This window comes from Cyprinus carpio, chromosome A4 (assembly GCF_018340385.1).
Source record: "Cyprinus carpio isolate SPL01 chromosome A4, ASM1834038v1, whole genome shotgun sequence".
NCBI classification, from domain to species: Eukaryota; Metazoa; Chordata; class Actinopteri; order Cypriniformes; family Cyprinidae; genus Cyprinus; species Cyprinus carpio.
Window position 1 is genome coordinate 16,823,099 of NC_056575.1, and position 25,447 is coordinate 16,848,545.

Sequence of the window (25,447 nt, forward strand, 5' to 3'; positions counted from 1 at the left end):
GCGGAAGCGTCGAGTTTTTCCTCCGGCTTCACACCGCGGAATCTCTCAGGTGTTTTGATGAAGTGTCATGGAGGCTGTTAGGCACCAGCACTGCTGACGGGTTTGTCACTGTCTAAATCCTGCTTCTAATCTCTCAATCTCACTGTCAGCTCCTCTAGTGTAAAGGTAAGGCTGAAGTCTCCGTGTTTATGATCTGGATACTGATCCTGAAACTCTTTTCGAGTATGAATCAGTTCTGTGTAGCGACGCTTCACTCCATTAGCATTAGCCTGTCGTGCTTTACTATTACACCGTGAAGGAATTAATATGTTTCTGTTTTAGCGGATTTCTCATTGATATTCGATACATAAGTGGCACTTTGAGGTTCTGTTGCTTTGTGAAACATGTAATGTAATGTTTACATTGGTAGCTGTTGTCTGCTGACTGTCTACCTTGACAGCGTTTTAGGCTTCATATATAATTCAAGCTATTTTTCTGTAGGAGCTTGTTTGGTGAAAAGCTGGTGTGAGCTAGATTTTGAGTGTAAACGGAAGTTTATTGTGTCAGTAATGAATGGAGTCTTGTTGACTTGTTTCATTGAGTCTCCACCTGTCAGGCGCTCATTCATTAAATATGTTTCACACCTCACACCCTTCCTTATGACGCCACTCCGTCTAACAATCACAGAAATTAATAATAATAATAATCACAATAATAAAAGTATATATCAGTAAGATTACAAACATTCATAATAATTCAGTCTCATATGATGCCCTGGTGTTTATTATTTAAGGGTTTAATTTCAGTCTAGTTTGTTAATATATGTGGTGATACTGTACCTTATGTAGTATAGTTAGTGTTATTTTAGTATAATTGATATACTGTTTTAGTTTTGTACATGTTGTTGATTATTACCGGTATATATTTGTGTAATTACACTGTAACAAGGAAATCTTATGTCCTGAAGCTTAACTCTAAATGTAATTTTAGTTTTAATTATAGAGCTTTCATTTTTATTTTATTATTATTTATTTTTATTTTAAGTTATTATTGGTATCACTATTTTACATTTTTTTTATGTGTTTTATTAGATTTTTTTTATTTTTATTGTACATTTTAAAGTGTTTTTTTTTTTTTTTTCAATTTAACTTTTTAAGTGGTTGTTAATGTAGGGGTGTGTAAGTATAATATTAATAATAATAGATGTTGATTTATTATTTAGTATGCAGAAGTTGTTTTTAATTTAGCTTAGTTTTTATGTTACTGTTTTATTAGTTTTGGGTTTTCTGCTTAGAATCCAGCCAACTAAATCCAGAGCCAAATTAAAGCAACCATTACAAGAGACTGTTTCACACCTGCAGCTGACAGAACAGTGGTTTTCTTATTTCTCGTCTCCTGCAGACTCTCTGAGATGCTGTCAGCGTGAATACTCGGTTTATTTTGAGCCTGGGACACTTGGACCCTGCTGAAAATCCGCAGTGACAGATTTTCAGATGTGTTTAGGCCCAAACTTGTCATTTTATTTCAGCAGTAGTCTACTAGTCTGTATAAAGAAATGTATCAGGTTTAAAATGGGTCGTTATCTTTGAGTTGTTCTCAGAGTGAACATTTAGAGTGAATAAAGCCTGTTAAGACTTCTGCTCGGCTGTCAATCAAGCGGACCTCTGGACAGTTCAGAGGTTTGTCAAAAGATCAACACAGATCTCTGTTTTGGTGGACTGATATTTCATTTTTAAAGCATCAGTTCACCTCAAATGATTTTTTTTTATTCACTTGTTACAAAGCACTATGCGTTTCTTCTGCGGAACACAAAAAATTATTATTGAAAAGTGTTTTAGTTTGGTTTGTACATAGAACAATATTCAGTGGGTTTTAAAATGTGCATCTCTTTGCTTTGTACAGATATTTTTGTGATTTGAACAAACTCTTCCATAAATAATCCAGTGTACCAGATTACTGGTACATAAATCATCCAGTGTTATTTTAGTATTATTTACATACTATTATAGTTTTTATTAATATTTCCAATTAGCTGTTGTTCTTATACTTCATTTTACTCTACTAAAGCATAAAAATACCATAATATGTTTTCAGATATTTAAAAACATGCTAAGTTAACATATTTGTTTATCTGAAAAACAATGCTACAGTCAGTTATTCTCCTTCGAAAATGTGCGTTCCGGAATCTCAGACTTTGTTTTGGTTTGTGAAACCTTCCCACGTATTTAATTTCATTCATCATCAAGTGCACTCGTTCCTGTTTGTGTCGTCAATCTGGCAACCTGCGTGTGCGTCAAGTCTGAGGAGGAGGGGCCGGGGTGAAAAAAACCTTCTCCAATATTTTGAATTTGGACTGCAATACCTAGTTCAACCACTCGGTGACAATTCTACATACAGCATCTTTAGTGATTTATTATACTATTCAGTATTTAAATATATATATATATTTCCCATTATTAGACTAGTTTATTTAATTCTCATTAGTAGTTGTAGTGCTTCAACCTAAACTAAGTGAAAAGTGTAAAAAAAAAAAAAAATGTTAACAAAAATGTTTTAATACTGTAGTATTAGTTCCTAGTATTGTATCCAGTTTGCTGTCTTTGACCAACAAGAAGCATGACAGCATGATGAAATGGGCTTATCTCATAAAGCTCATGTACTGTTTGTACTTCCTGTTGCAGGTTGACAGCCAGTAAAATCATGGAGTCCATGCTCAATAAACTAAAGAGCACCGTCACCAAGGTGACGGCTGACATGACCAGTGCTGTCATGGGCAACCCTGTCACGCGGGAGTTTGAGGTGGGCCGACATATCGCCAGCGGGGGTCCAGGAATGAGCTGGAGGATCTACAATGGCACCAAAAAATCCACCAAACAGGTGTGTGGGTTATCTATTATAGTAACTTCTGTCAGTATTTTTCATATAGATCACACATAGTATAACATGACAATGTTTGATGTTGGTAAGTTGTTTACCGTGAAAGTGGCATTCTTTAGTTTCAACCTAGAAAATGCACTGCACAGTTTTATTGAATGATGCAATTGTCATGACTTTACACAATCTTGCGTTTGTTGATCACATACATGTGTTTTTGTGCTTTTCTGTTTATTCTGTTTATGTCACCAAGATAAAAATGGCTAATACAGATGTGGGTTTGTTTGAAATTGCAAATGATTGGAAGCATCACAGAGAATGGGTTGAATTATTAATAAACAAATGTGTTGTGAGTTAAATGTTTGTTAAATGTACAGATTTTACGAATTAAATAATATTTTTAATACATTATTTGTTGAATGTACATATGTACAGATATTGCAAAATAAATATATATGTAAATATTTTTCATTAAATTTTTTTTGTTGATTTTGCAGATGTACAGATTTTTTATAAATAAAGATCTAATTTTTTTTCATAATGTTTTTGTTGAATGTACAGATATTATTGCAATAAAAATATGAATGTAAATATTTTTTCTCTGTATTATTTGTTGAATTTGCAGATGTACAGATATTTTTGCAAATATAATATAATGTACATTTTTTTTAAATAATATTTTTTGTTGAATGTACAGATATTGTTTCAGAATAAATAAAAATCAAAATATTTTTATATAAATTTTGTGGAGTATATGGACATTGATATGTTTGCAAAACAAATATAAATGTAATTATTTTTAATAGATTATTTGTTAAACGTAAAGTTAATACTGCAGATGAAATATACATTTAAATATGTTGTAATAAACTTTTTGAGTTTAATTAATAGATTTCATTTAGGTTTTTTTTTTTTTTTTTTTTTTTTTTGCTTAACCATTGAAATTTTACACTGCTACAAATTTGCACTCTGCTTCCCGTAGGAAGTGGCAGTCTTTGTGTTCGATAAGAAGGTCATTGATCGCTATCAGAAGTTTGAGAAGGATCAGATCATTGATTCACTGAAGAAAGGAGTTCAGCAGCTGACCCGGTTACGACATCCGCGTCTCCTCACAGTACAGCACCCACTGGAGGAGTCCAGGTGACAACACAATGCAAACAAGCATTAACCCAGGCTACGACACAAACTGTGTTTTAAAACCTAGTGAGCTGTCAACATGGACAGCATTTTGGGCAGCTTAGATGAAAATGTTTTCAAGGTCAGCTTATTACTTTTTGAAGCCAGAGTGTTATCATCACCTCAATGAAAATGCACTTCATTTCTTATCCACTTTGATTTAGTTTCGCTGTGATGCATGACTCTGAAGCTTCAGAAGCAAAGAATCCACTCTCGATAAAAGAGTTCAGAGCTTTTTCTTTATTTAAGATTTGGTTCTTGTGCTAATACAATCAATATGTGTCTGTGTGGAGGCATGAGATCAAAAGCAGCAGTTCGTCTGAGGAAAATCTCTCCGGAATAATACATGGATGTCTTAGGAGATGTCAGACTTAAGCTTCGTTCCAGAAACTAGTCTTGCAGTCTACAGTCTACATGTTATCCTAACTAAACACAATGCGATACGATTCTGTGACAAGCAGTTTATCTGTACACACCCAGACGTGACGAAGCTACAAGACCCAACAAAACCGATTACAAATCACAGCCAATCAGAAGAGCATATGAGCGGGCTGTCTCACACTTGCAATGAAATAGATAAGTGACATGATCAATTGAATACATTTAAACCATTTTGCATTTTTTTTAAAATTCAAAATCTGTGACTGATAGAATCCTTGTCATAGAACTTTTTCTCATCATGACAAAACGCATATCGTTGGAAAGGCTACATACTTAGTGACTATTTTGTGGTAGAAGTAATACTGTGACAGAAATGTACACATTTGTGCCTTGAAAATGCATTAAAAAAATTTAATGGAGTTTGGGTGTCACCCGGTGGCTATTTTTGGTATAGCACCAACGAAGCTTGATTTTTGTGATGTCAACTTCAAATTTGGAATATAACGTAGTTATATATGGTTTTGATTTTATAGCAATTTATTACTTTATTGCCATGGAAGTCATACACAATGATATAAGAACTTAAACGACACTGAACAAAATTATAAACGCAACACTTTTGTTTTTTGCCCCCATTTTTTATGAGCTGAACTCAAAAATCTAAGACTTTTTCTATGTACACAAAATATCTATTTCTCTCAAATACTGTTCACAAATCTGTCTAAATCTGTGTTAGTGAGCACTTCTCCTTTGCCGAGATAAACCATCCACCTCACTGGTGTGGCATATAAAGATGCTGATTAGACAGCATGATTATTGCACAGGTGTGCCTTAGGCTGGCCACAATAAAAGGCCACTCTAAAATATGCAGTTTTACTGTATCGGGGGTCTGAAAACCAGTCAGTATCTGGTGTGACTACCATTTGCCTCACGCAGTACAACACATCTCCTTCACATAGAGTTGATCAGGTTGTTGATTGTGGCCTGTGGAATGTTGGTCCACTCCTCTTCAATGGCTGTGCGAAGTTGTTGGATATTGGCAGGAACTGAAACACATTGTCCTATACGCTGTGTGATAAAACTGCACATTTTAGAGTGGCCTTTTATTGTGGCCAGCCTAAGGCACACTTGTGCAATAATCATGCTGTCTAATCAGCATCTTTATATGCCACACCTGTGAGGTGGATGGATTATCTCTGCAAAGGAGAAGTGCTCACTAACACAGATTTAGACAGATTTGTGAACAGTATTTGAGAGAAATAGGCCTTTTGTGTACATAGAAAAAGTCTTAGATCTTTGAGATCGGCTTGTGAAAAATGGGGGCAAAAACAAAAGTGTTGTGTTTATAATCTTGTTCAGTGTATTTTAATATTATACAAGATGCAATCAGTACCTTTGCTGTCAGTCACAACATAGCAGGAAAAAACATTAAACCTATATATTATATACTATAATGGATGTTAATGTAGTTATCGCTGTAGGTACCCCTATATTTTCATTCTTGGAGTGAACATTGATCATACATACACACTACACCAATTGCGTTCCTTTAGTAAATTTGGTGATGAAACAACAAAGTGGGCACCAATAAACAATGTTGCCAGTGGGTGCAATTCATTGTTGGGCAGTTCCTGCCTCGCAGTTAGTTCCAGTAGTCTGACATTAGCATGTTGCTAAAATGTTGCTTGAATGTTATCTATTTGTCATTGCTGTTCTCACTGGATGTCTTTGTCTCTTGATCTCTAGAGACTGTCTGGCGTTCTGCACTGAGCCCGTGTTCGCCAGTCTAGCGAATGTGCTCGGCCAGTGGGACAACCTCCCTAGTCCTGTTCCCACAGACATCAAAGAATACAAACTCTATGACGTTGAGACCAAATACGGCTTACTGCAGGTGAGACTCTAAAAATCTAAGAATCTAAAAAAAGAGGTCCTTTTTTCTACTGAGGTGCTGGAGCCTTTCAGACACATGTAAAAGTGAAGGAAAAAATGCAGAAACTACAGCTAACACACATTTTTACTCAATATTTGTGTATAATACAATTTAACAAATGCCTAAATATCTTATATCTTATCTATATTTTATAATTAAAATTTAGCTTCTTCTTAAAAAGAGAAAACTTTTTTTTTTCTTTATTTACAATCAACATTATCTTGTATAGGACCAAAAATAATTGCATAAATTATTCCAACGTGATGTTTTATTATAATACACTAATAGTTTTTGTTGTTAGTTTAAATAAATAAATATTAAGTATAATAAATATTATTATACAAAATACTATTTTAAAGGCAGTGCAACAACATCTACTATTTTGTTTTAGTTTTTTAGCTAATTAAATATCTTTTTTTTTTATCTTAGTCTCTCTCTGTTTTCTCTCTCAGGTCTCAGAGGGTTTGTCGTTCCTTCACAGTGGGGTTAAAATGGTTCATGGTAACTTGTGTGCAGAGAACATCATCTTGAATAAGAGCGGAGCCTGGAAGATCATGGGCTTTGACTTCAGTATCTCCTCTAGTAACCCGTCTGACGCTGAGGTTAGAAACAGGCATTATTGTCTCTAAAGTCCCAGAGAGCAGACACAATGCAGTCTGAACACTCTCCGCTATCTCTGTTCCAAACTTGAGTGAGCCGTCTTGTTGTCTTCTGTCTTGTAACATAGATGTTATGTGTTCCTGTCTTTTAGCCCAAGTATGTTTGTAAAGAGTGGGACCCCAATCTCTCGCCTCTCTGCCTCCCGAACCCAGAATATGTCGCTCCTGAGTACATCCTGTCCGTCAGCTGTGACGTGGCTTCTGATATGTACTCCCTGGGCGTGTTGATCCACGCCGTGTTCAATGAAGGCAAGCCCGTCTTTAAGGTCAACAAGCAGGACATATTCAAGAGCTTCAGCCGACAACTGGACCAGGTGAAGAGTCCAAACAACGCATTTCATACATTGAGTAGTTTTATACTGTCAGTGAGGCTATTCCTTCCACATAACTGTGGAATTAACTTTCTATTTTATGAATAGTATTAATAATTAATCAATTAAGAATAAATGTGCCTGATTCTTGTGTGTAGCTGAGCCATCTAAGTCCAGGAGTATTGAGTCAGATCCCAGAGGAGGTCAGGGATCATGTGAAGATGTTGCTCAACGTCACCTCCAACTTGCGTCCAGACGCAGATCAGATGACGAAGGTCAAACCTTTCTCCCCTTTAAAAATAAAAATAAAAATCTTTTATTGCAGTATCTGTACTGAATAAGAATTAGCATTCATGATGTTAACATGATTGTGTAAGACTGATTGAGAGTAAAATTGACATTTCAGTGTACATATGTGCTCAGATTCCCTTCTTCGATGATGTTGGAGCGATGACCCTTCAGTACTTTGACTCGCTTTTCCAGCGGGACAACTTACAGAAGTCTCAGTTCTACAGAGGTCTCCCAAAAGTTCTGCCCAAGTTGCCCAAGGCAAGAACAAATATTTGCCCAAAGTAATTCAGCATGAAAATTGAATGGAAATGGAAAATGGAACATATAATGCAATTTGCAGTGCATTCAACAAGTGAAACTAGCAATAATGGATTTAGATGGATTGTGAAAAATAGGCTTTTATTATATACCAATAATTTTTTATAGACCTTATGCAGCAAAGAAACAAGTGCACAGCCACTTTATAATATTGTCTTTGAACTTCCGTTTTTGCTGTAGCTCTGTATATTTCTATTTCTAATCTAATTGCTGTTTTTGTTCTCTCTCCTCAGAGAGTGGTAATATATAGAATCCTCCCGGCACTCACGTCTGAGTTTGTGAACCCCGACATGGTTCCGTTTGTTCTTCCAAATGTGCTGCTCATCGCTGAGGAGTGCACAAAGGAGGAATACGTCCGCCTCGTTCTCCCAGACCTCACCCCAGTTTTCAAACAGCAGGAGCCGGTACAGGTACATACAGATATGTTACTGATCCATCCCCCATCCCACTCAGAGCATTCTGTAGCAGTAAAATCAATCTATGTAATATCACACAGTCATGTATAAAAATATTTTGCAACCTCACAAAACCCTTCTGTCATCCACTCCACATACTAGCTCACACACTCTAGGACAGGGCTGGGCAACTTTGGTCCTGGAGGTCCTGAGTTCAGCTCCAGTGACCCTGTGTTTGATTAGGGTTGGAGCTAAACTCTGCAGGACAGTGGCCCTCCAGGACCGACATTGCCTAGCCCTGCTCTAGGACTAAGCTGCCTTTAACCTTTCTGGCCCTGTCCTAAATGGCGCACTTTATGTGAACTTGCAGTCTTGTGGACTTGCAATGGCTGCCGCATGCCTGTGTAATCCATAAGGTTCAAATATGTTATTACTTTCTCTCTTTCATGCTATCAGGCCAGCAACATGGTGAGTGAGGTTTGAACGTTTGTCTTTGTGGTAGTTTATTTCATCGTAACATTTATATTATCATAAGTATTTTGGCTGCCCTTGTATGTTTCTACTGATATTTTAATGTGGTTTTCATGAGTATGTTTGGTTGTTGTTTCTGTTTTGTTTTATTTAGCTTTGTTTTATTTTTTGTTGTTTCGAGTTGTTTTTATTTATTTTTATCCTTTTGTTTAGCATTGTTTTGTTTTGTTTTATTTAGCTTTGTTTTATTTTTTGTTGTTTCGAGTTGTTTTTATTTATTTTTTTCCTTTTGTTTAGCATTGTTTTTGTTTTATTTAGCTTTGTTTTATTTTTTCTTGTTTCGAGTTTTTTTTTTTTCATTTTTTCCTTTTAGGCATTGTTTTTTGTTTTATTAAGCTTTGTTTTATTTTTTCTTGTTTCAAGTTGTTTTTCTTTTTTTTTTTTTTTTTTTAGCATTGTTTTGTTTTGCTTTGCTTTCTCTGTTTTTTTTAGTGTTTCATATCACTATGTTGGTGACATGGTTGGCCTTTAGAAATCAGATTATTTCCTTGATTCTCTTTCATATATCCAGATCCTGCTGATATTTCTACAAAAGATGGACCTACTTTTGACCAAAACGCCTCCTGAAGACATCAAGAACAGTGTTCTGCCCATGGTGTACAGAGCAGTGGAGGCCCCCTCTACTCAAATACAGGTGACCACACCATAAACTTGGTATAAAAGTATTTTAATTGATAATTATCTTCAGTACCATTTAATTGATGTATTTTGAGGCATCAGTGTAATTTGACACCCGAATAGCTGAATCATTTATTAAGACATTTCAGAATATTAAAGTAGAACATGTGTTTTTTTTTTTTCTTTTCCTAAACAGGAACTTTGTCTGAATATCATTCCCACGTTTGCCAATCTAATCGAGTACCCATCTATGAAGAATGCACTTATCCCTCGTATCAAATCTGCCTGTTTACAGACATCCTCACTAGCGGTTTGTGTCATTATGCCTCTTATGTTTCCAAGTCACATAAGTGAATGTCAGTGAACGGTTTGGAAAATGAGTAATTAGGTTTGTTTTTATAAAGGAAGATTAATTTCTCCATTGGTTGTCTTTTTTCAGGTGAGGGTGAACTCTTTGGTGTGCCTAGGCAAGATCCTGGAATACCTGGATAAATGGTTCGTCATTGATGAAATTCTACCATTCCTGCAACAAATTCCATCCAAGGAACCAGCTGTGCTCATGGGCATTTTGGGTAATTCATTTTTCTTTTCACTTGACTCTTCACATTTTTTTTTTTTATTTTTTTTTGTGGATGACTGAGACTTTCTTACATGAAGTTAAAATAAGTTTATATATACAGTGGTGTGAAAAATTGTTGGCCCCCTTCCTGATTTCTTATTTTTTGACAGTGACATTGAAGTGACATACAGCTAAGTATGGTGACCCATACTCAGAATTTGTGCTCTGCATTTAATCCATCCAAAGTGCACACACACAGCAGTGAACACACACACACGGAGCAGTGGGCAGCCATTTATGCTGCAGTTGGGAGCAGTTGGGGGTTCGGTGCCTTGCTCAAGGGCACCTCAGTTGGGTATTGCTGGACCGAGACTCGAACCCACAACCTTAGGGTTAGGAGTTATACTCTCTAACCATTAGGCCACGACTTCCCATGTTTGTCACACTTTAATGTTTCAGATCATCAAACAAATTTAAATGTTAGTAAAATAATAACACAAGTGAACAACATGCAGTTTTTAAATGAAGGTTTTTATTATTAAGGGAAAACAAAATCCAAAACTACATGGCCCTGTGTGAAAAAGTGTTTGCCCCCTAAACCGAATAACTGGTTGGGCCACCCTAAGCAGCAACAACTGCAATCAAGCGTGCCACTCATCTATGCAGAATTGTTGTAATTCAGCCACATTGGAGGGTTTTCGAGCATGAGCCGCCTTTTCAAGGTCATGCCACAGCATCTCAATAGGATTCAGGTCAGGGCTTTGACTAGGCCACTCCAAAGTCTTCATTTTGTTTTTCTTCAGCCATTCAGAGGTGGACTTGCTGGTGTGTTTTGGATCATTGTCCTGCTGGAGAACCCAAGTTCGCTTCAGCTTGAGGTCACGAACAGATGGCCGGACATTCTCAGTGAGGCCTGCAGTTCTTGTTGATGTTGTGTGGGGTCTTTTTTTGGTAAACAGCAGAATTCATGGTTCCATTTATCACAGCAAGTCTTTCCATTAAAGGTCCTGAAGCAGAAAAAACAGCCCCAGACCTTCACACTACCACCACCATATTTTACTGCTGGTATGATGTTCTTTTTCTGAAATGCGGTGTTACTTTTACGCCAGATTCAATGGGACACACACCTTTCAAAAAGTTCAACTTTTGTCTCGTCAGTCCACAGAGTATTTTCCCAAAAGTCTTGGGGATCATCAAGATGTTTTCTGGCAAAACTGAGATGAGCCTTTTATGTTCTTTTTTGTCTCAGCAGCGGTCCAATGAGATTTTTCCGTCTTGGAACTCTGCCATGCAGACCATTTTGCCCAGTCTCGTTCTTATGCTGGAGTCATGAACACTGACCTTAACTGAGGCAAGTGAGGCCTGCAGTTCTTTGGGTGTTGTTGTGGGGTCTTTTGTGACCTCTTGGATGAGTCGTCGCTGTGCTCTTGGGGTAATTTTGGTCAGCGTGGTCTTCCGGGTCTTTTGGTGTTGTCTCTCTCTGGGAAGGTTCTCCACAGGTCCATGTTTTTGCCATTTGTGAATAATGGCTCTCACTGCGGTTCGCTGGAGTCCCAAAGCTTTAGAAACAACTTTATAACCTTTTCCAGACTCATTAAAGTGTGACAAACATGCAAAAAAATAAGAAATCAGAAAGGAGAACACATTTTCACACCACTGTATATATATATATATATAATGTGCTATTTTTCAGGCATCTACAAGTGCACTTTCACCCATAAGAAACTGGGCATCCCAAAAGAGCACCTGGCTGGAAAGAGTTTACCACATCTGGTGTCACTTAGTATTGATAACAACCTTAACCTTAACCAGGTGACAACACGCATTCACTTCAGGGTGTTTTTGTTCATTCACAGAATATAAACTCCATTCAGTGTCACTTCAGCTCAGTTGCATAGATTCTGTCCACACACATTTTTAAACTCTTTTCTGTCTCTGATGTGTTTCAGTTTAACTCTTTCATGGCTGTGATCAAGGAAATGTTGAATCGCATGGAGGCAGAGCATAAGACCAAATTAGAGCAGTTGCACATCATGCAAGAGCAGCAAAGGTGCCTTTTTAGTTATTTCTCAGTTCATTGTGTTTATTCCTTCTTGTAATGCAGTTTTATTAATAAACATTTTTTTTTTCTTTTATGTTGCATTCACAAACAGTTGTTGAGTAATGAGTATTCTGTCCCTTTCAGGAGTTTAAACATTACAAACCACATGAACCAATCAGAAGAGACTAAGAACACACCCAGCCCAGCCACACAAGTCAGAAATGTGAGTAAATACATTTGCTGAATGTCCCGCAACCAATCCCCAGCTTTGAAATGTGGCCATGCTGTGAAATTAACTGCAACTGTCATTTTCTTTGCTGTCTAATAGATCGATGAGATCTTTGGTGGCAGTTCAGGAAGTGCAGGTGTGAATGGTAAAGAGAGCGGTTCCTCATCAGCTATTTCACAACCCTCACGAGTGAGTGCGTCTTAACTATTTATGATATTTTGGCGCTGCATTGCTTAACTACGTGTTTTTCTTGTAAAGCTTAGATGGTTGTTGACTTTAGACCTGGTTGATGTGTTAACTGTTGTTTGTGGTACGTTCAGGTGTCTCTCACCTTGGAAGAAAAGCAGCGTTTGGCTAAAGAACAGGAACAGGCTGCCAAACTAAGAAGCCAGCAGCCACTAGCTCCACAGAGCATCAAACCAGCCACAACGACACCTCAGGTAACACATACACTGTACAGAGCTCTCATTGGAAACCTATTGTCACTTTCACTCATGGATTTCTTTTTTGTGTGTGAATATAACATGCATTTTTTAAGCCTTGTGCTTGAACCATGTTGTTCACTCATTGCATGAATACATGAATACAATGGGTCCTGTGTACTTGTGACCTCTAAATGGGAAAATGCTATTAAATGTATCACAAAGACTATATGTGTTTGAAGCTAGTGATAACAGAATCTTTATAGGAAATGGAGAGTCACATTTTGCTGGTTAAAATATTACCTTTATTGTTAAACAGCGTGGTTTCTGAAGTAAAAATCAAGCCAGTCTCAATACACTCTGGATCTGCTTTTGTATTTGAATCTTTTACAATATGTTTTCTTCAATCTTTTCTTCAAATGTACTGTTTTTATATAACCACTGTCTGTAGATGTTTTACTTTTATGGTTTTATTTGCTTGCGTATTTTTCAAATCTTTAAAGTAATTTTAGTTAGTAATAGTAGAAACGAAATTGCATTGGTGTTGTGTTGTTTATTTAATTTAATTTAAAGGTTATATAACACAAAGAACAATGTTATAAATGTACATTAAATAACAAAAATGAAACCTTTGCTAAATTTACAATGTAAATAACTGTGGAAGTGTGTCATTATGGCCTGTGAATAGTATCCAGTTTGATTCTGGGACGTGCATACTATAACCAAAGACTATAGAATACCCAAGACATGTCACTCGTATAGTTTTGAATGGGGAAAAATGCAACGCTCAATATGGCCGCTCAATCGCAGGAAGCCCCACCTTCTGAATGAAGGAGCAAATCGCTAATCGGTAAAATCAGCGCATCACTGCAGCTGCTGTTAGAAGCGTCTCGGTTGCTATAGAAACAGTCAGCGTTCTGAGACGTGCGCTCAGGACTGCGTATGCGTACTAGCTGATCTAGACTGAATAACAGCTTTTATAATGCTATTTTGAGCAAAATAAACAATATTTATGACACAGTTGCTCTCAGATTTCTTTGGTGATTTCAAATATGAAATTTAATCGCAGTTTTGTAGATTATGATGTTTCCCCATTCAAAGAGATGGGAGTTGCATTTGGATGCCCAAAAGGCATTACAAAGATGGCCACCGAGTGACATGACTTGTCTTTAAGGGACTTTGCTATATCTAAAGAATGTTTTTATTTTTATTTTTTTACATATATCTTTTATTGTTCAAGCGAAAGATCTGACCAGCAGTCTTATGAACACCATGACATCTGTGAACAACCTCTCTTTGAACTCTGGGACCAGAACGATACCAATGCAGGGCGGCACCATATCCTCTACCTTCCCAGCTGGACCCACTATGGGTGGAATGGGCACTATGGGCATCAGCAACGGTTTTAACTCGCCCATGGGATTCCAGACGGGAGGTATGGGAATGGGCATGAGACCCGCTGCTCCTGGCCTTTATGGAGGCATGGCTACCACTACCAGCACTCCCAATTTCAATGCCCTCACCCAGAACCAAAACCAAAGCCATCCCAGCAAGCCCACAGACATGTCAGCCCTAGACTCCCTCTTCACTTATAGCAAACCCAAAGTCAGTATGAACCAAATGGCCCCTAAACCGGCCCCAGGAGCCATTGCACCTTCCCCATGGCTCAGTCAGTTTGGTACAGGCCAACCTTCCCAGACTGCACCCATGCAGGCGACTCCGATGGGGATGACGGGAGTTCAGGGTGGTTTTGGAATGCAAGCAAACCCGTTCTTCAACCCTCAGAACTTCTCGCAACCTGTGGCCTCCTCAACAATGAACACTGGGATGATGAAGCAAAGTGCTTCAGTCAACAACGATCTTAAGGACCTCTTCGGATAAAACATTTTCCTTTCGTTCCCGTTCCCCCTTGTGTGGGAATCAAAACGAAACAACATCAGCAGCGAAGATGACAGTCAAAATTTGGTTGGACGGTTGGACATGGTATCCTTGAAAGAGTTTAAAACAGATATTCTGGTTTGTTTTGTCTTTTTTTTTTAGCCTTTATCAATGGTGAGCCTCCTGCAGACGGTCAATTTATCTCATTGTGTGAATCAAAAGCAGACAGCAGGCACCAAACAAACATCATGGGGCTCTTCTACTGAAACCTACTTCAGTCCTTGCATTCGTTGTATCGTTTGACTCAACAGTTGCACCAGAAAAGCGATTCACTTATAAAAGGAGTAACAAATGGGAATAACAAACTCAAGCACTTTTGGTTTCATTTCCTTTTTGCTTGAGCCTCACGTTCACCTCGTGTCTGAATGAGTCGACTTCCTCTACCAGAACAAACATCATCAATGGCCTCAGGATTTGCTGTTGTGCTGATAGTGTCTCGCTAAAGGAAGTCTCTCAGTTGTGTTCTCCCTTCTCTGATATACAACAATCATGCGAGAAGTAAAGAAAGAGCTGGTGCAGTCCATAATTCGTGTTCTTTGTGTATATATTGTATCTGGTGACTGTTGTTTGAGTTTCATTCTGATTACATGATCCACTGAGGTAGAATATCTTAAAGGAAGAGCACTGTCTTCAAATTGTAGATGCACTAAATGTAATGGCGCTAAAAAAAAAAAACAACTGAAGGGTTTGAGATGTTGTCAGTACTTTAAAGCGAGTTTGTTTAAAACTTCATTCATGAGACACCAAGCTGATTTATTTTTTGTGAATTTGTTTGCTAAACTCTCTCTCTCTCTCGAAAAAAGGTAATATTTCATCCCGAAATCAAAAGACAAAGTCAAATATGCAAAATTGCAGGGTAAATCATACGTTACTGTAATACAATAGTAAAAACCTTTTTTAATCAACATATTTCTACATTTAGCACAATACTTAACTACTTTCATCTTCCTATGTACAATTTTCATTCTGTTATAATAATATTTTTTTTCTGTTACGGTAATGAGAATGAGTTATTTTTTCACATTATGGGAATGAGAATGATATAAAAATCTACACATTATGAGAATGCGAACATTTTTTCACTTTATGGTAATGAGATTTTTTTTTTGTTTATGTTTCAGAATGAGAATCGGTGGAAAATTAGCTTAATTGTCAAAAATGTCAATGTATAAAGTTAAAAATAGGCGTCTATATGCAAAATATACAATTTGCGCATTTAGATTTGGGGATAAAATATGCATTTCCTAGAGCTATTTTGAAAAATTGCAGCTACATATGGTATATTGTAGTATTAAATTGAGTGCACCATCTTGTATACGACCAAGTTTTAAAAGAAGTGTGTGTTTCATGATTGAGGCTTCATGCATTTGTTTCCCTTTTGGCTCTCTACTGTTTTTTTAAACCTGTATTATCATGTAATTTTGTGTTTCTTGGGGACGTTACAGATCATGCCATGGCGTTAAATTTGGTCCAATTTTTGTTGTTGTTGTTGTTGTTTTGTTTGTCTGTTTTTATTTTATGGGCAGTTTCCTGTTGTAGGAAATTACCATGTTATTCCATATCATGACCAAACAGACCGCTGCAACACAGCAAATCACCAAAATGTGTATTATTTCTGGAAAAAACATGAATGAAGTGTACAGTATATAGAGGTGAACTGCCACTTTTTTTTTAATACTGTTGCAAGTGAATCATTTTCCTGAGGAGAATCTTTAATACCCAGACAGCTTTTATTCAAAGGGAATGCTTTTTCTGGTTTTATGAATGAGAGGCCTTATGTGGAGAGTTGTGCAATAACAGGTCTGTGATGGAGATTGTGAAAATAACTTTCTATGTGAGTGTTTCACTACATCCAGTTTTCAGATTGTCTAAATTAATGTAGATAAAACATCTGGATTGTTTTAATTTAAAAAAAAAAAAACTGGATGGTTGGAAATGTGAAATGTGATTTTTGAATCGAATAAATTGATTATTTAAAGGGAAATACCTTTTCACTTCAGTCATTTTTATTTTTATTAAAGCACGCATTATTTTTAAGCATATGGCATCAGATAGTTTATAAGTATAAAGAATAGAAATCACTGTTTTTCCTTATTTTCTGAAATATATGAGTAGAAACCATTAACAGTTGGTCCTCAGTTAGCTAGTCTTTACTAAATGGTAACTAAATTGAAACAAATCATCAGACTGAGACAGCAAATATTCATTAGTGGATCTTATGAAGTCTGTCTAGAAAAGTGCAGATCATGTTTCAAGTCATATTTTTGTAGAAGAAAATGAACCTATTTGACGACTTTTAAAATTAACATTGTTTCCATGACAGATAAGAACATTTCAATAAAATGATGACAAAATATATATAATCCATACTTTTACTTTTTGCAAGTGTTAATAAAAAAACATTAAAAAGAAGGTTGTGCTTCATTGGCATGAAAATAATGTTGCAACTCATTAAAAGGGACCTGGACGTGTTCTTTATGAGAGTCATCTTCATTTGTATATGAAGAAAATAATTTTAGCAAATTCTTTTTATTTGTTGAGTAAACAGAAATACATGGACATAACATTTCTTGATATTCTAGTTAGTTAGTTATAAACATACAAGTCATGAAAAACTTTTCCCCCTATCTTTTATATATATTTAATAATATACAATTTCTCCCATAAAATTAACTGTCAGTTTAAAAAAAAAAAATAAATTGTACAGTGTAACAGAGACAGTGGTGTGCCAACTGCTACAAGGTGTTCAAGCAGTAGCGGCACCCCTGCTCTGGAGGTACCAGCCCATGGAGGCGTGAAAAAAATGACGTGACGTGCTGATGAAGTCAAAAAGTTTGGTGTTTATTCCAAAAAAAAAAAAGTATCAAAAGATACAAAAATAGAAAAAAAAATTCAAAGTTTAAATGTACAAACAAAACTTTTGGCTATGTCAATAATTTGACCCAAAATTCCAGCAAGCAGCTTCTCCGACTCACTCTACGAGCCCCTTACAAGACTGAGAGAAATTCTTAAAAAGTATATGCCCCTCCCACTTGGACTAAACCATTAAGTAATTGACGGTAACAAATAAGTTCAAGAAAGACAAAACAAATAAATAGCGATTTAACTTTAACAAAGGCATAACTATTAGAACCAAAAAAATATACAAAAATATACAACCATTTCAAACAAAACAAACTAAATTCATTATTACCGTTTACCAAAGAATCAAACAAACACCAATCTCCCCCTCCGGCATGAGACCAATTAAGTGTGCCTTCTATTGGCGGGAAACAGGTATTTTAAAAATGGTGGCAATGTGGTGCCCGGGTTTCTTCTGTTTGTTATGAGAAAATGTTCCAGTACGTAAGTATGACTGTTTAATTTATGTAAGTGGATGATTGAAAACAATAAACATTTAACATGGTAACCGGTCTTGTTTGTATTCTCAACAATACACAAATCAACGACTCAAAGTGTTAAACTAAAAAAAAATGGTGAGAACAGTATTAACACTTAAACAATACACAATCAATGACACACACACATACCTGGTGTTAACTGATGTTACATTGCGCAAAACAAATATGTGTTGTTGTATGAAAAGTGTATGTATGCACAGTGTGTTGCGTTCTCAGTCCAGTATCATAACCACAGTCTCTAGTCACAGTGCCCCACTGTGACATACAGACATGAATGTTGAAAGCTGTCATAAGACGTAATGCACAGCAAATGCAATCTTCAAATCATAGTAAATGCACTGAAAAGAAAATAGAATAAAATACTGAAATTGTTTCAAGTACATAATCACCATGAAAACCATTATTTTATGGTAATTAATAAAACAATATAGGCACATAAGTTAGCATGGACAAACTGAACATAATTTTGCTTTTTTGTATGGCATTTTCTGAGAATGTCCAGCAGACAGTGTGTGAATCAGCATCCTGAGATTATTCATATAAAGCTACAAGTAAATATTGAAGTAAACAGAAGACGAGGCAGTGAGCTCTTATGACTGAAGGCGGCGTACTGGTCTCCTGGTGTTAGTAGACAGGTTGGTCTGGGTCATGCCTGCAACAAAACACACGTGACGTCACGTACTTTTGTACTAAATAACATGCCTTTCTGTTAGTGTGTGCATTCACACACCTGAGAAGTCTAGCTCATAGCTGAATCTGCCCGCTCTGAATCCCATTGTCCCAGTGGAGTCCTGCTGGTACTGCACTTCAATATCTTGACTTGACACACTGCAATGTCCCTGAGAACCACCCTACACAAAGACAAAGTCCAAAGCAAAAGGTGTGACTGTCTTGGTGTTGTTGTGCAGGAATACAGGTCAAAATGTCTCAGAATGCAGGCAGCATGATGGCCACATTATTATTATTGTTTTTTTTTTTATTATTTTTTGTTATTATTGTTTTTTTTTTTATTATTTTATCACAAGATATATCTTATATTGTAATCGTCACGATCCATTAACTAGCAAGCTACCACCTAATAAGCACCCAAAATACCACTTAACAACTTCTGCAACCATCACTTAAGATTAAAAAAAAAAAAGTATGTAAAAATGAGTTTTGTAAAGGTTTATTTACTTTCATATAATCCTTCCATTGGCCATCCATGTCCATGAACTGCCAGTGAGCTTGAGACAATGTACTGCGATGAGAGAACAAACATTAAAAAAAAGTATTTATTGTAATGCACACATAACATCAACAATAAAACCAAAGTTTAATTTTTATTATTATTATTATTATTTACATTTATTTAATTTATTTTTTTAATTTATTTTTATTTTAATTTAATTATTTTGTTTATTTATTTTTTACATAATCAATTTTCTAAATATATTTTGAGACTTTCCATACAATGAAATGTATGGAAACTTGTTTTTTTTTTTTTTTTTTTTGCCAGAGAATAAAAATATAAACAAGGTAAATGCAACTTGACTTTTTTTTTTTAAATTCTTTCTTTTTTTTTGCAATTGATTGAGTTTATTTTTAATTATTGTTTCTTTTTTTTTTTTTTTTGTATTGATTTTGTTTTTATTTATTTGTTTTTTTTTTTTTAATTTTTAGACACCTGACTGCACACGCATGCATCATACTGAGATGTAAGATGTAAGAATTATTAGACATGAAAAAAGTCATAACTGTTAGATAAATGGTCAATAACTTTTATTCATTTATTCTGTAGAGGAAATGAGCTTCTGCAGAAATGTCCTCTTTTATGAATGGATTAATACCTGTTTGTTTGCTGGATTCCACTGGCGATTCTCCTGACAGCTCTTTTTGTACCATATTTATTGTTCACTTGATACATTCCTGCAGACATGAAGACTATATAAATATACTCAACAATAGATAGTAACCTTGACATCATGTTTTCAACTTGTAACTTATTTCTCTTCTTCGGAGACATTCTCTAGCAGACATTTTAGAACAAAAGTCCTCTGCTTTTTCCTTATGTTAGTAGTACACTGCAGACTTCTATTTCTGAGGGTTTTGTCATAATGTCTTATTGTATCTTACCACCGAAGTAAAGCGTGTAAGAGAATCGTCTGGCAGTGAATGAAACTTGGCACTGCGGGTTGAGCTGATACAACCTCTCGATTTCCGCGCTATCCAATGAACATCCCTGTAGACACACAAAAAGTCCAATGAACAGTTAGGTTTAACATCAAGTTGATCAATGAAAATATCATTTGAGAGAGTAAGTGGATTTGGATGTGACAACACTGTTGTCTGGTTGCATATACTGTAGATACTAGAACTCACTGGTTTCTGGTACTCAGTCCAAATACCCTCATCGCCCATAAACTCCCAGATGTGTTGAGAAGAAGAATTTGTAGGGTTCGCGGAGGGAGATGCCAGAGATGGTGAACTGCATGTGATAAAAGGAAATCAAAGGCTTTTGATACAAATACCATTTGAAAGATATTGGGTATTCTTCATGAAAAATGAGATGAAGGAATTGTCGATTAAAACATACAAATAGTTCATAGAACAAACAGTTGATTAAAAAAATTTACATAATTGTAAATAAATCTAGAGATAATTTTTTTTACTAAGAATTTATAAATAATTTTGTAGGTTGACTTCTTGAAGAGTGTAAACTCTGGGACACTAAGAATTAGTAAAAACTTTCTTGTTGCATTAAATTAACGTAAAAATGTTTTGGTTACACTTTAGTATTAGGACTAGTTGCTTATTAGTATGCCTGTTATTAACAAATTGGCTGTTTATTAGTACTTATTAAGAACATATTCTTCATGGCCATTTTCTACATCCCTAATCCTACCCAATACTTAAACTTAACAACTACGTTATTAACTATTAATAAGCAGCAAATTAAAAGTTTATTGAGGCAGAAGTCGTAGTTAATGGTTTGTTAATAGGGAGAATTGACCATTGTTTTTACAAAAATTTTTGATTTGCATATTGGCTCTCTGAAGAGTGTGTCTATAAGAATTCTTAAAAACCATTCTTACATAAATGTCTTACTTTTATGATTAAACGTATTGATTTCTTAACATAATGATTACTTAAATGACAAGAATTGTGAGAAGTATAAATACTGTTTAACAAATGATTTGTCATGTAATTGTTAAATTTCATAGTTTTATGAACAATTAATCTGTAGGTTAACTTTGGGGAAGAGTGTACTTTCTGAACACTGGGGAGTTACTCATTCAGTTTATGCAAAAATCTTCCGAACAATTTATACATAAATTTGTATGTTGGGATCCTGTGTTAGTATAAGAATTTGTAAAATCAAATTAAGTTTATGTAAGAATACTTTTATGAACAATTTATAAATAAATTCATTGGTTGGGTTCTTAAAGAGAATAAATACTGCAATGCTGTTTGATAAACAATTCTTAAATGCATTTAATTTTACGAAAAACAGTTTTAAGGAATATATTTGTAGGCTGACTTTCTGTACGCCGTGGAGCTATAAAATTTCATCAAAAATATTCGTACTTAAATCAAATATTCAGTTTACACTACAAAGTTTTTTACAAACAATTTATACATTTTTAGTAGGGATGCATGATAAATATCAGCACGATATTTAATGCGTATCTCGTCAGTAAAGCCGGTTCTGTAATCAGTGGTAAATCTCTACATGTGCGTGCTTTCAAGTGGAGCAGCATTTACTACACAGAGCCGTTGTTCAATGACAAGCTATGCAAAACATGCGCAAAACATGATCGTGGTTTTGTGCAGCTTGTCAGTGAACAAAGACTCTGTGTAGTAAATGCTGCTCCACTTGAAAGCACGCACGTACGCAGAAATTGAACAGGTGTTCCTAATATTCCTTTAGGTGAGTGTACATAAGAATGAATTTTCAGTAATGTACATTATACGGTTTCATGAGCAAAGCCAAACAAGAGGCCATAAGTCACAGCTAGAACTAATAAAGTGATACCTGTTTTGATTACTGCTGTTGTCTGTTACTACTTCATTGAATTTTGGCCGCCGTCTCACTTTCCTCAACATGCGTGTGGACAGATTGGTTTGAGTCATGGCTACAACATTCCCAAAAAAAACAAAAAACAATTTCAAACACAGACAAGTTAGTGGCTTTTCATTTCAAGAGGGATACACTTAAATATTGTGTCGTAGCCATGAAGGTCAACCTCATTTGTCTACTTACCAGTGAAGTCCACCATATAAGTCATGCTTCCCACAGTAAACTGAACTGAGCCCCTTGGGTTGCTGTTGTACTTCTGCTCTAAATAATCACTTCTAATCAAGGATGACCTCCCATCCGATCCCTACAGAAATTAGAGAGAAGGCTATAAATGTGTGTTATATTTGGTGTATGCTGGTTTAACTGGCAGCTACATTATTCCAAATAAATATAAGAAATTTCTAGTACCACTTACCTGAGATCCATATTCACACCAGCGATGGTTATCTTTGTAGTACCAGCCCATTACTTCTTTCTGGTTGTATGACAGCAGCGTATTACGCCGTACACTGAAGTTAACAAGAGGTCCGTCGACTGTCATTTCATCAAAGTCAATATAGGCAGGCCTGTGCAGTTCATGGAAAAGGTATAATTTAGTATTTAATAATCTATTCATTATTTACCTGGTAGTGTGTGATGATGATGGTAATAATAACACTTGATACTTAATATCAAAATGATATTTGTAATGAATTTGTTGAAGACCAACTCACCCCATGTTGAGGTTGATGGTGATCCCATTTGCCCCTGGCTGACAGTAATGGGCCTCGATGACAAAATCATTAAAGATCGAAACCCACTTCTGTCCAATAAACAGCTGCCACTCGAACTGATTACCTGAGGCTTTAAATGAATGGATGAATGACAGACTGAATGAATGAAAGAATGAATGAAATGAACCAATTGAGCAAACGGTCAATCAATCAGTATGGAAACAACTTTGGGAATGTTCTTTTCTCCTACTAAAGAAACAGAAACCAACATAAAACGATTAATAAGCCAAAAGACGTACCTGTTGCCATGTTGTTTGCTGTTATCTCTCTCTGAAGTGTTTCCCTGAAGTGAGATTTGAATATAAACATTAAAACTTTTATTGTTCTATTATATAAATACTACTCTTAGCGTCTTAGCAAAAACAGTGTTGGGGAAAGTTACTTTTAAAAGTAATGCATTACAATATTGCGTTACTCCATAAAAAAACTGTGTGAGTTGCTAGTTAAATTTTTTATTTTTGAAAGTAATGCATTGTTACTTTTATGCTACTTTTTGTCACCTGGGCTGGGCTTGCTTATACAGTCAAGCCAAAATTTATTCAGATACCTTCAACAATTCACAAATTATCACAGTTTATTCGTTATTGTTTAGAAAATGGTAATGACAAGAACTCAGAGTTAAACTGTGTCAGAACAAATTAATCTTGATAATGTCACATAACACTTAGGCAAAACATGGTCAGGTCAAAATGTCTGAATAATTTTTGGTCCCAAATCTTTATCAGTTTTACTTGTAATCCACTGGATGGAGAATTTTTGGGGTATAACATATCACAGTTAACTTAATTTTGTTATCCTCACTTACATAAATGAACAAGTGACCTGCACCCACTAGTAAAAAACAATAATATAAAGAAAATAATAATTTAATATAAAGAATAATTTTTTATTTGACTGTATATTTTTTTAATAACAAGAAACCCTTATTTCTGTCAACTCTTAAAGGCCCTTTCACACCAAAAGTGAAATTAATAAACCTCAGTAAGTGCCTTTGCACCTCACTCCCAATTTCTCTCAACACTGGGACAGGAGAGGTGGCAGTGAATAAACGGATGGGAAAACAAAGTAACTTCCATTACTTATTTGAAAAAGTAACTTAAATATTTTGTCTAATATTAATATTTATTTTTCATGCGTTAACCCCCAACACTGCAGCAGAGTGGGCTATGTGAAAAATACCATACTGGATCAAACTGAATCAATCTACAGTCACACGGTTCATAAAGGTAAATTACTGTAGAATAATTTTGTCACCTACCTAAAGCATAAGAGCTGTCATCACATTTAGGGTCCTAACTTCATAGCTCGTCTTGCTTAAATTCATCTTCTACACAAAGAGACATAAATCATTTGCATGAGATATCAGTAGAACTTTGCCATTTTCTATAGCGTTTCCTGTTTCCAGTTTGACTAAAGTTCATTTTTGTAAAGATTATAAATGTTATATCAGAAAACGTGTTTAAGTATTAGCTAGCAGACTGCATAGTTCCACCTCAAGATAAAATAATACAATTCAATAAAATATGTTGGGAAAATCAGAAAGTAACGCGGGGTTGACTGTAACAGGGTTGGGTTGACTTATTTACATGAACATGAAATAAACCATTAAAGTAACCATCCATTAACCATTTTCAAGTAACACTAAAGTGATATTCCATTAACAATGAAAATATAATACATGCTTGCCGCGAAATCTAAGGGCTCAACTTTTTAAATAAACGTCACTTAAAATCGAAATATGTAAACAGAGAGAGAGAGAGTAAGAAAGTAAAGTGCAGCAAATCGTACCCGTTTTATAGAATGACCCAACATTACAGCTGTTACTGGACGCTTTCAGAGTTGTTAAGTAGTCTATAGGTCGTGAAATTATTCATGTGAAATACACGAATGATTAGCCTAGTCTACTTACCACATATAGTACATAGACCCTGGAATACAGCGATAGCATATTAAAAAACTAGAAAATGCATTCGTCAAATAAACGTATCGCCGAAATTTCTGCTAGGATAGAATTTAAAGTGCTCCAGAGTCCCCGGCTGCGCCTCTGACCCAGTTTCGGTTTCCTTTCAGCTTCTTGACTCGTGATTTCCAAAGCAAGCTTCACTACGAATGAATGCAGTGTGAACAAACCGGATGGTTTGTGCGTTGTGGCTGGCGGCAATTAAAAAAGATTCAGAACTTAAAGCAAGTTTTAAAAGAAGTGCATGTGTTAAATTCCTTTTATATTTTGCTCTCAAGTGTATTGGGTTGTGACGTCATTTCCAACAAACCCAATAATGATTTTAGTAAAACCTACTTGTTTACCAGAAACAAAACCGTGAAGAACTTGCTTGAAATATGAGATATTTTAGAGGAAAAAAACAAAAACAAAACAAAACCAAGAAAATCAAGGTTAATACTTGTATGGAATTTTTCCAATCAAGTTGTAATTATTTACCTGTGTATATAATATACATAAAATACTCAAATTAAGCCAAGACTAATGAGCCTGTGGTTTTATTTTAAACATTTTTATAACAAAATTTTTGTAAGTTAATATGTGATAGAAATTATCCTGTGAT

General features: G+C 35.5%; 2 protein-coding genes across 6 annotated transcripts; one reads left to right on the forward strand and one right to left on the reverse strand.

Annotated features, from left to right (window-relative positions):
* Window positions 1–15: 15 nt before the first annotated feature.
* Window positions 16–16,636, forward strand: scyl2 (SCY1 like pseudokinase 2). Of its 3 annotated transcripts, none has more exons than XM_042743268.1 (19): window positions 16–100; window positions 2,661–2,856; window positions 3,836–3,993; window positions 6,157–6,301; window positions 6,793–6,942; window positions 7,092–7,313; window positions 7,469–7,585; window positions 7,734–7,859; window positions 8,153–8,329; window positions 8,771–8,782; window positions 9,357–9,479; window positions 9,660–9,773; window positions 9,903–10,035; window positions 11,716–11,834; window positions 11,972–12,072; window positions 12,208–12,286; window positions 12,392–12,481; window positions 12,613–12,732; window positions 13,954–16,636. In XM_042743268.1, exons 2-19 carry the CDS (start codon window positions 2,680–2,682, stop codon window positions 14,593–14,595), a joined length of 2,805 nt encoding a protein of 934 aa, XP_042599202.1. In that variant the 5' UTR covers window positions 16–100; window positions 2,661–2,679; the 3' UTR covers window positions 14,596–16,636. The 3 variants fall into 3 exon arrangements, with proteins under 3 accessions (XP_042599202.1, XP_042599192.1, XP_042599210.1); XM_042743258.1 differs by having other exon boundaries at window positions 18–165; XM_042743276.1 differs by lacking the exon at window positions 8,771–8,782 and having other exon boundaries at window positions 18–165.
* Window positions 16,637–17,472: 836 nt separating this feature from the next.
* Window positions 17,473–25,077, reverse strand: si:ch211-244b2.3 (uncharacterized protein LOC557230 homolog). Of its 3 annotated transcripts, none has more exons than XM_019084786.2 (13): window positions 24,796–25,073; window positions 24,145–24,213; window positions 23,126–23,169; window positions 22,827–22,956; window positions 22,529–22,679; window positions 22,297–22,417; window positions 22,069–22,168; window positions 20,415–20,520; window positions 20,169–20,274; window positions 19,883–19,961; window positions 19,230–19,293; window positions 18,784–18,904; window positions 17,473–18,705 (listed from the first exon to the last, which is right to left on the reverse strand). In XM_019084786.2, exons 3-13 carry the CDS (start codon window positions 23,133–23,135, stop codon window positions 18,644–18,646), a joined length of 1,050 nt encoding a protein of 349 aa, XP_018940331.1. In that variant the 5' UTR covers window positions 23,136–23,169; window positions 24,145–24,213; window positions 24,796–25,073; the 3' UTR covers window positions 17,473–18,643. The 3 variants fall into 3 exon arrangements, with proteins under 3 accessions (XP_018940331.1, XP_018940332.1, XP_042599220.1); XM_019084787.2 differs by lacking the exon at window positions 24,796–25,073 and adding an exon at window positions 24,675–24,795; XM_042743286.1 differs by lacking the exon at window positions 24,145–24,213 and having other exon boundaries at window positions 24,796–25,077.
* Between the last annotated feature and the right edge of the window lie 370 nt (window positions 25,078–25,447).

Coding starts and splice junctions, on each gene's coding strand:
- scyl2 (XM_042743268.1), top strand. CDS start 2,680: ATGGAGTCCATGCTCAATAAACTAAAGAGCACCGTCACCAAGGTGACG. Junction 10,036..11,715: donor TGTGCTCATGGGCATTTTGG/GTAATTCATTTT, acceptor GCTATTTTTCAG/GCATCTACAAGTGCACTTTC. Junction 12,073..12,207: donor ATCATGCAAGAGCAGCAAAG/GTGCCTTTTTAG, acceptor TGTCCCTTTCAG/GAGTTTAAACATTACAAACC.
- si:ch211-244b2.3 (XM_042743286.1), bottom strand. Junction 22,169..22,296: donor TTATATGGTGGACTTCACTG/GTAAGTAGACAA, acceptor GGAATGTTGTAG/CCATGACTCAAACCAATCTG. Junction 19,962..20,168: donor TTACACGCTTTACTTCGGTG/GTAAGATACAAT, acceptor TCATGTCTGCAG/GAATGTATCAAGTGAACAAT.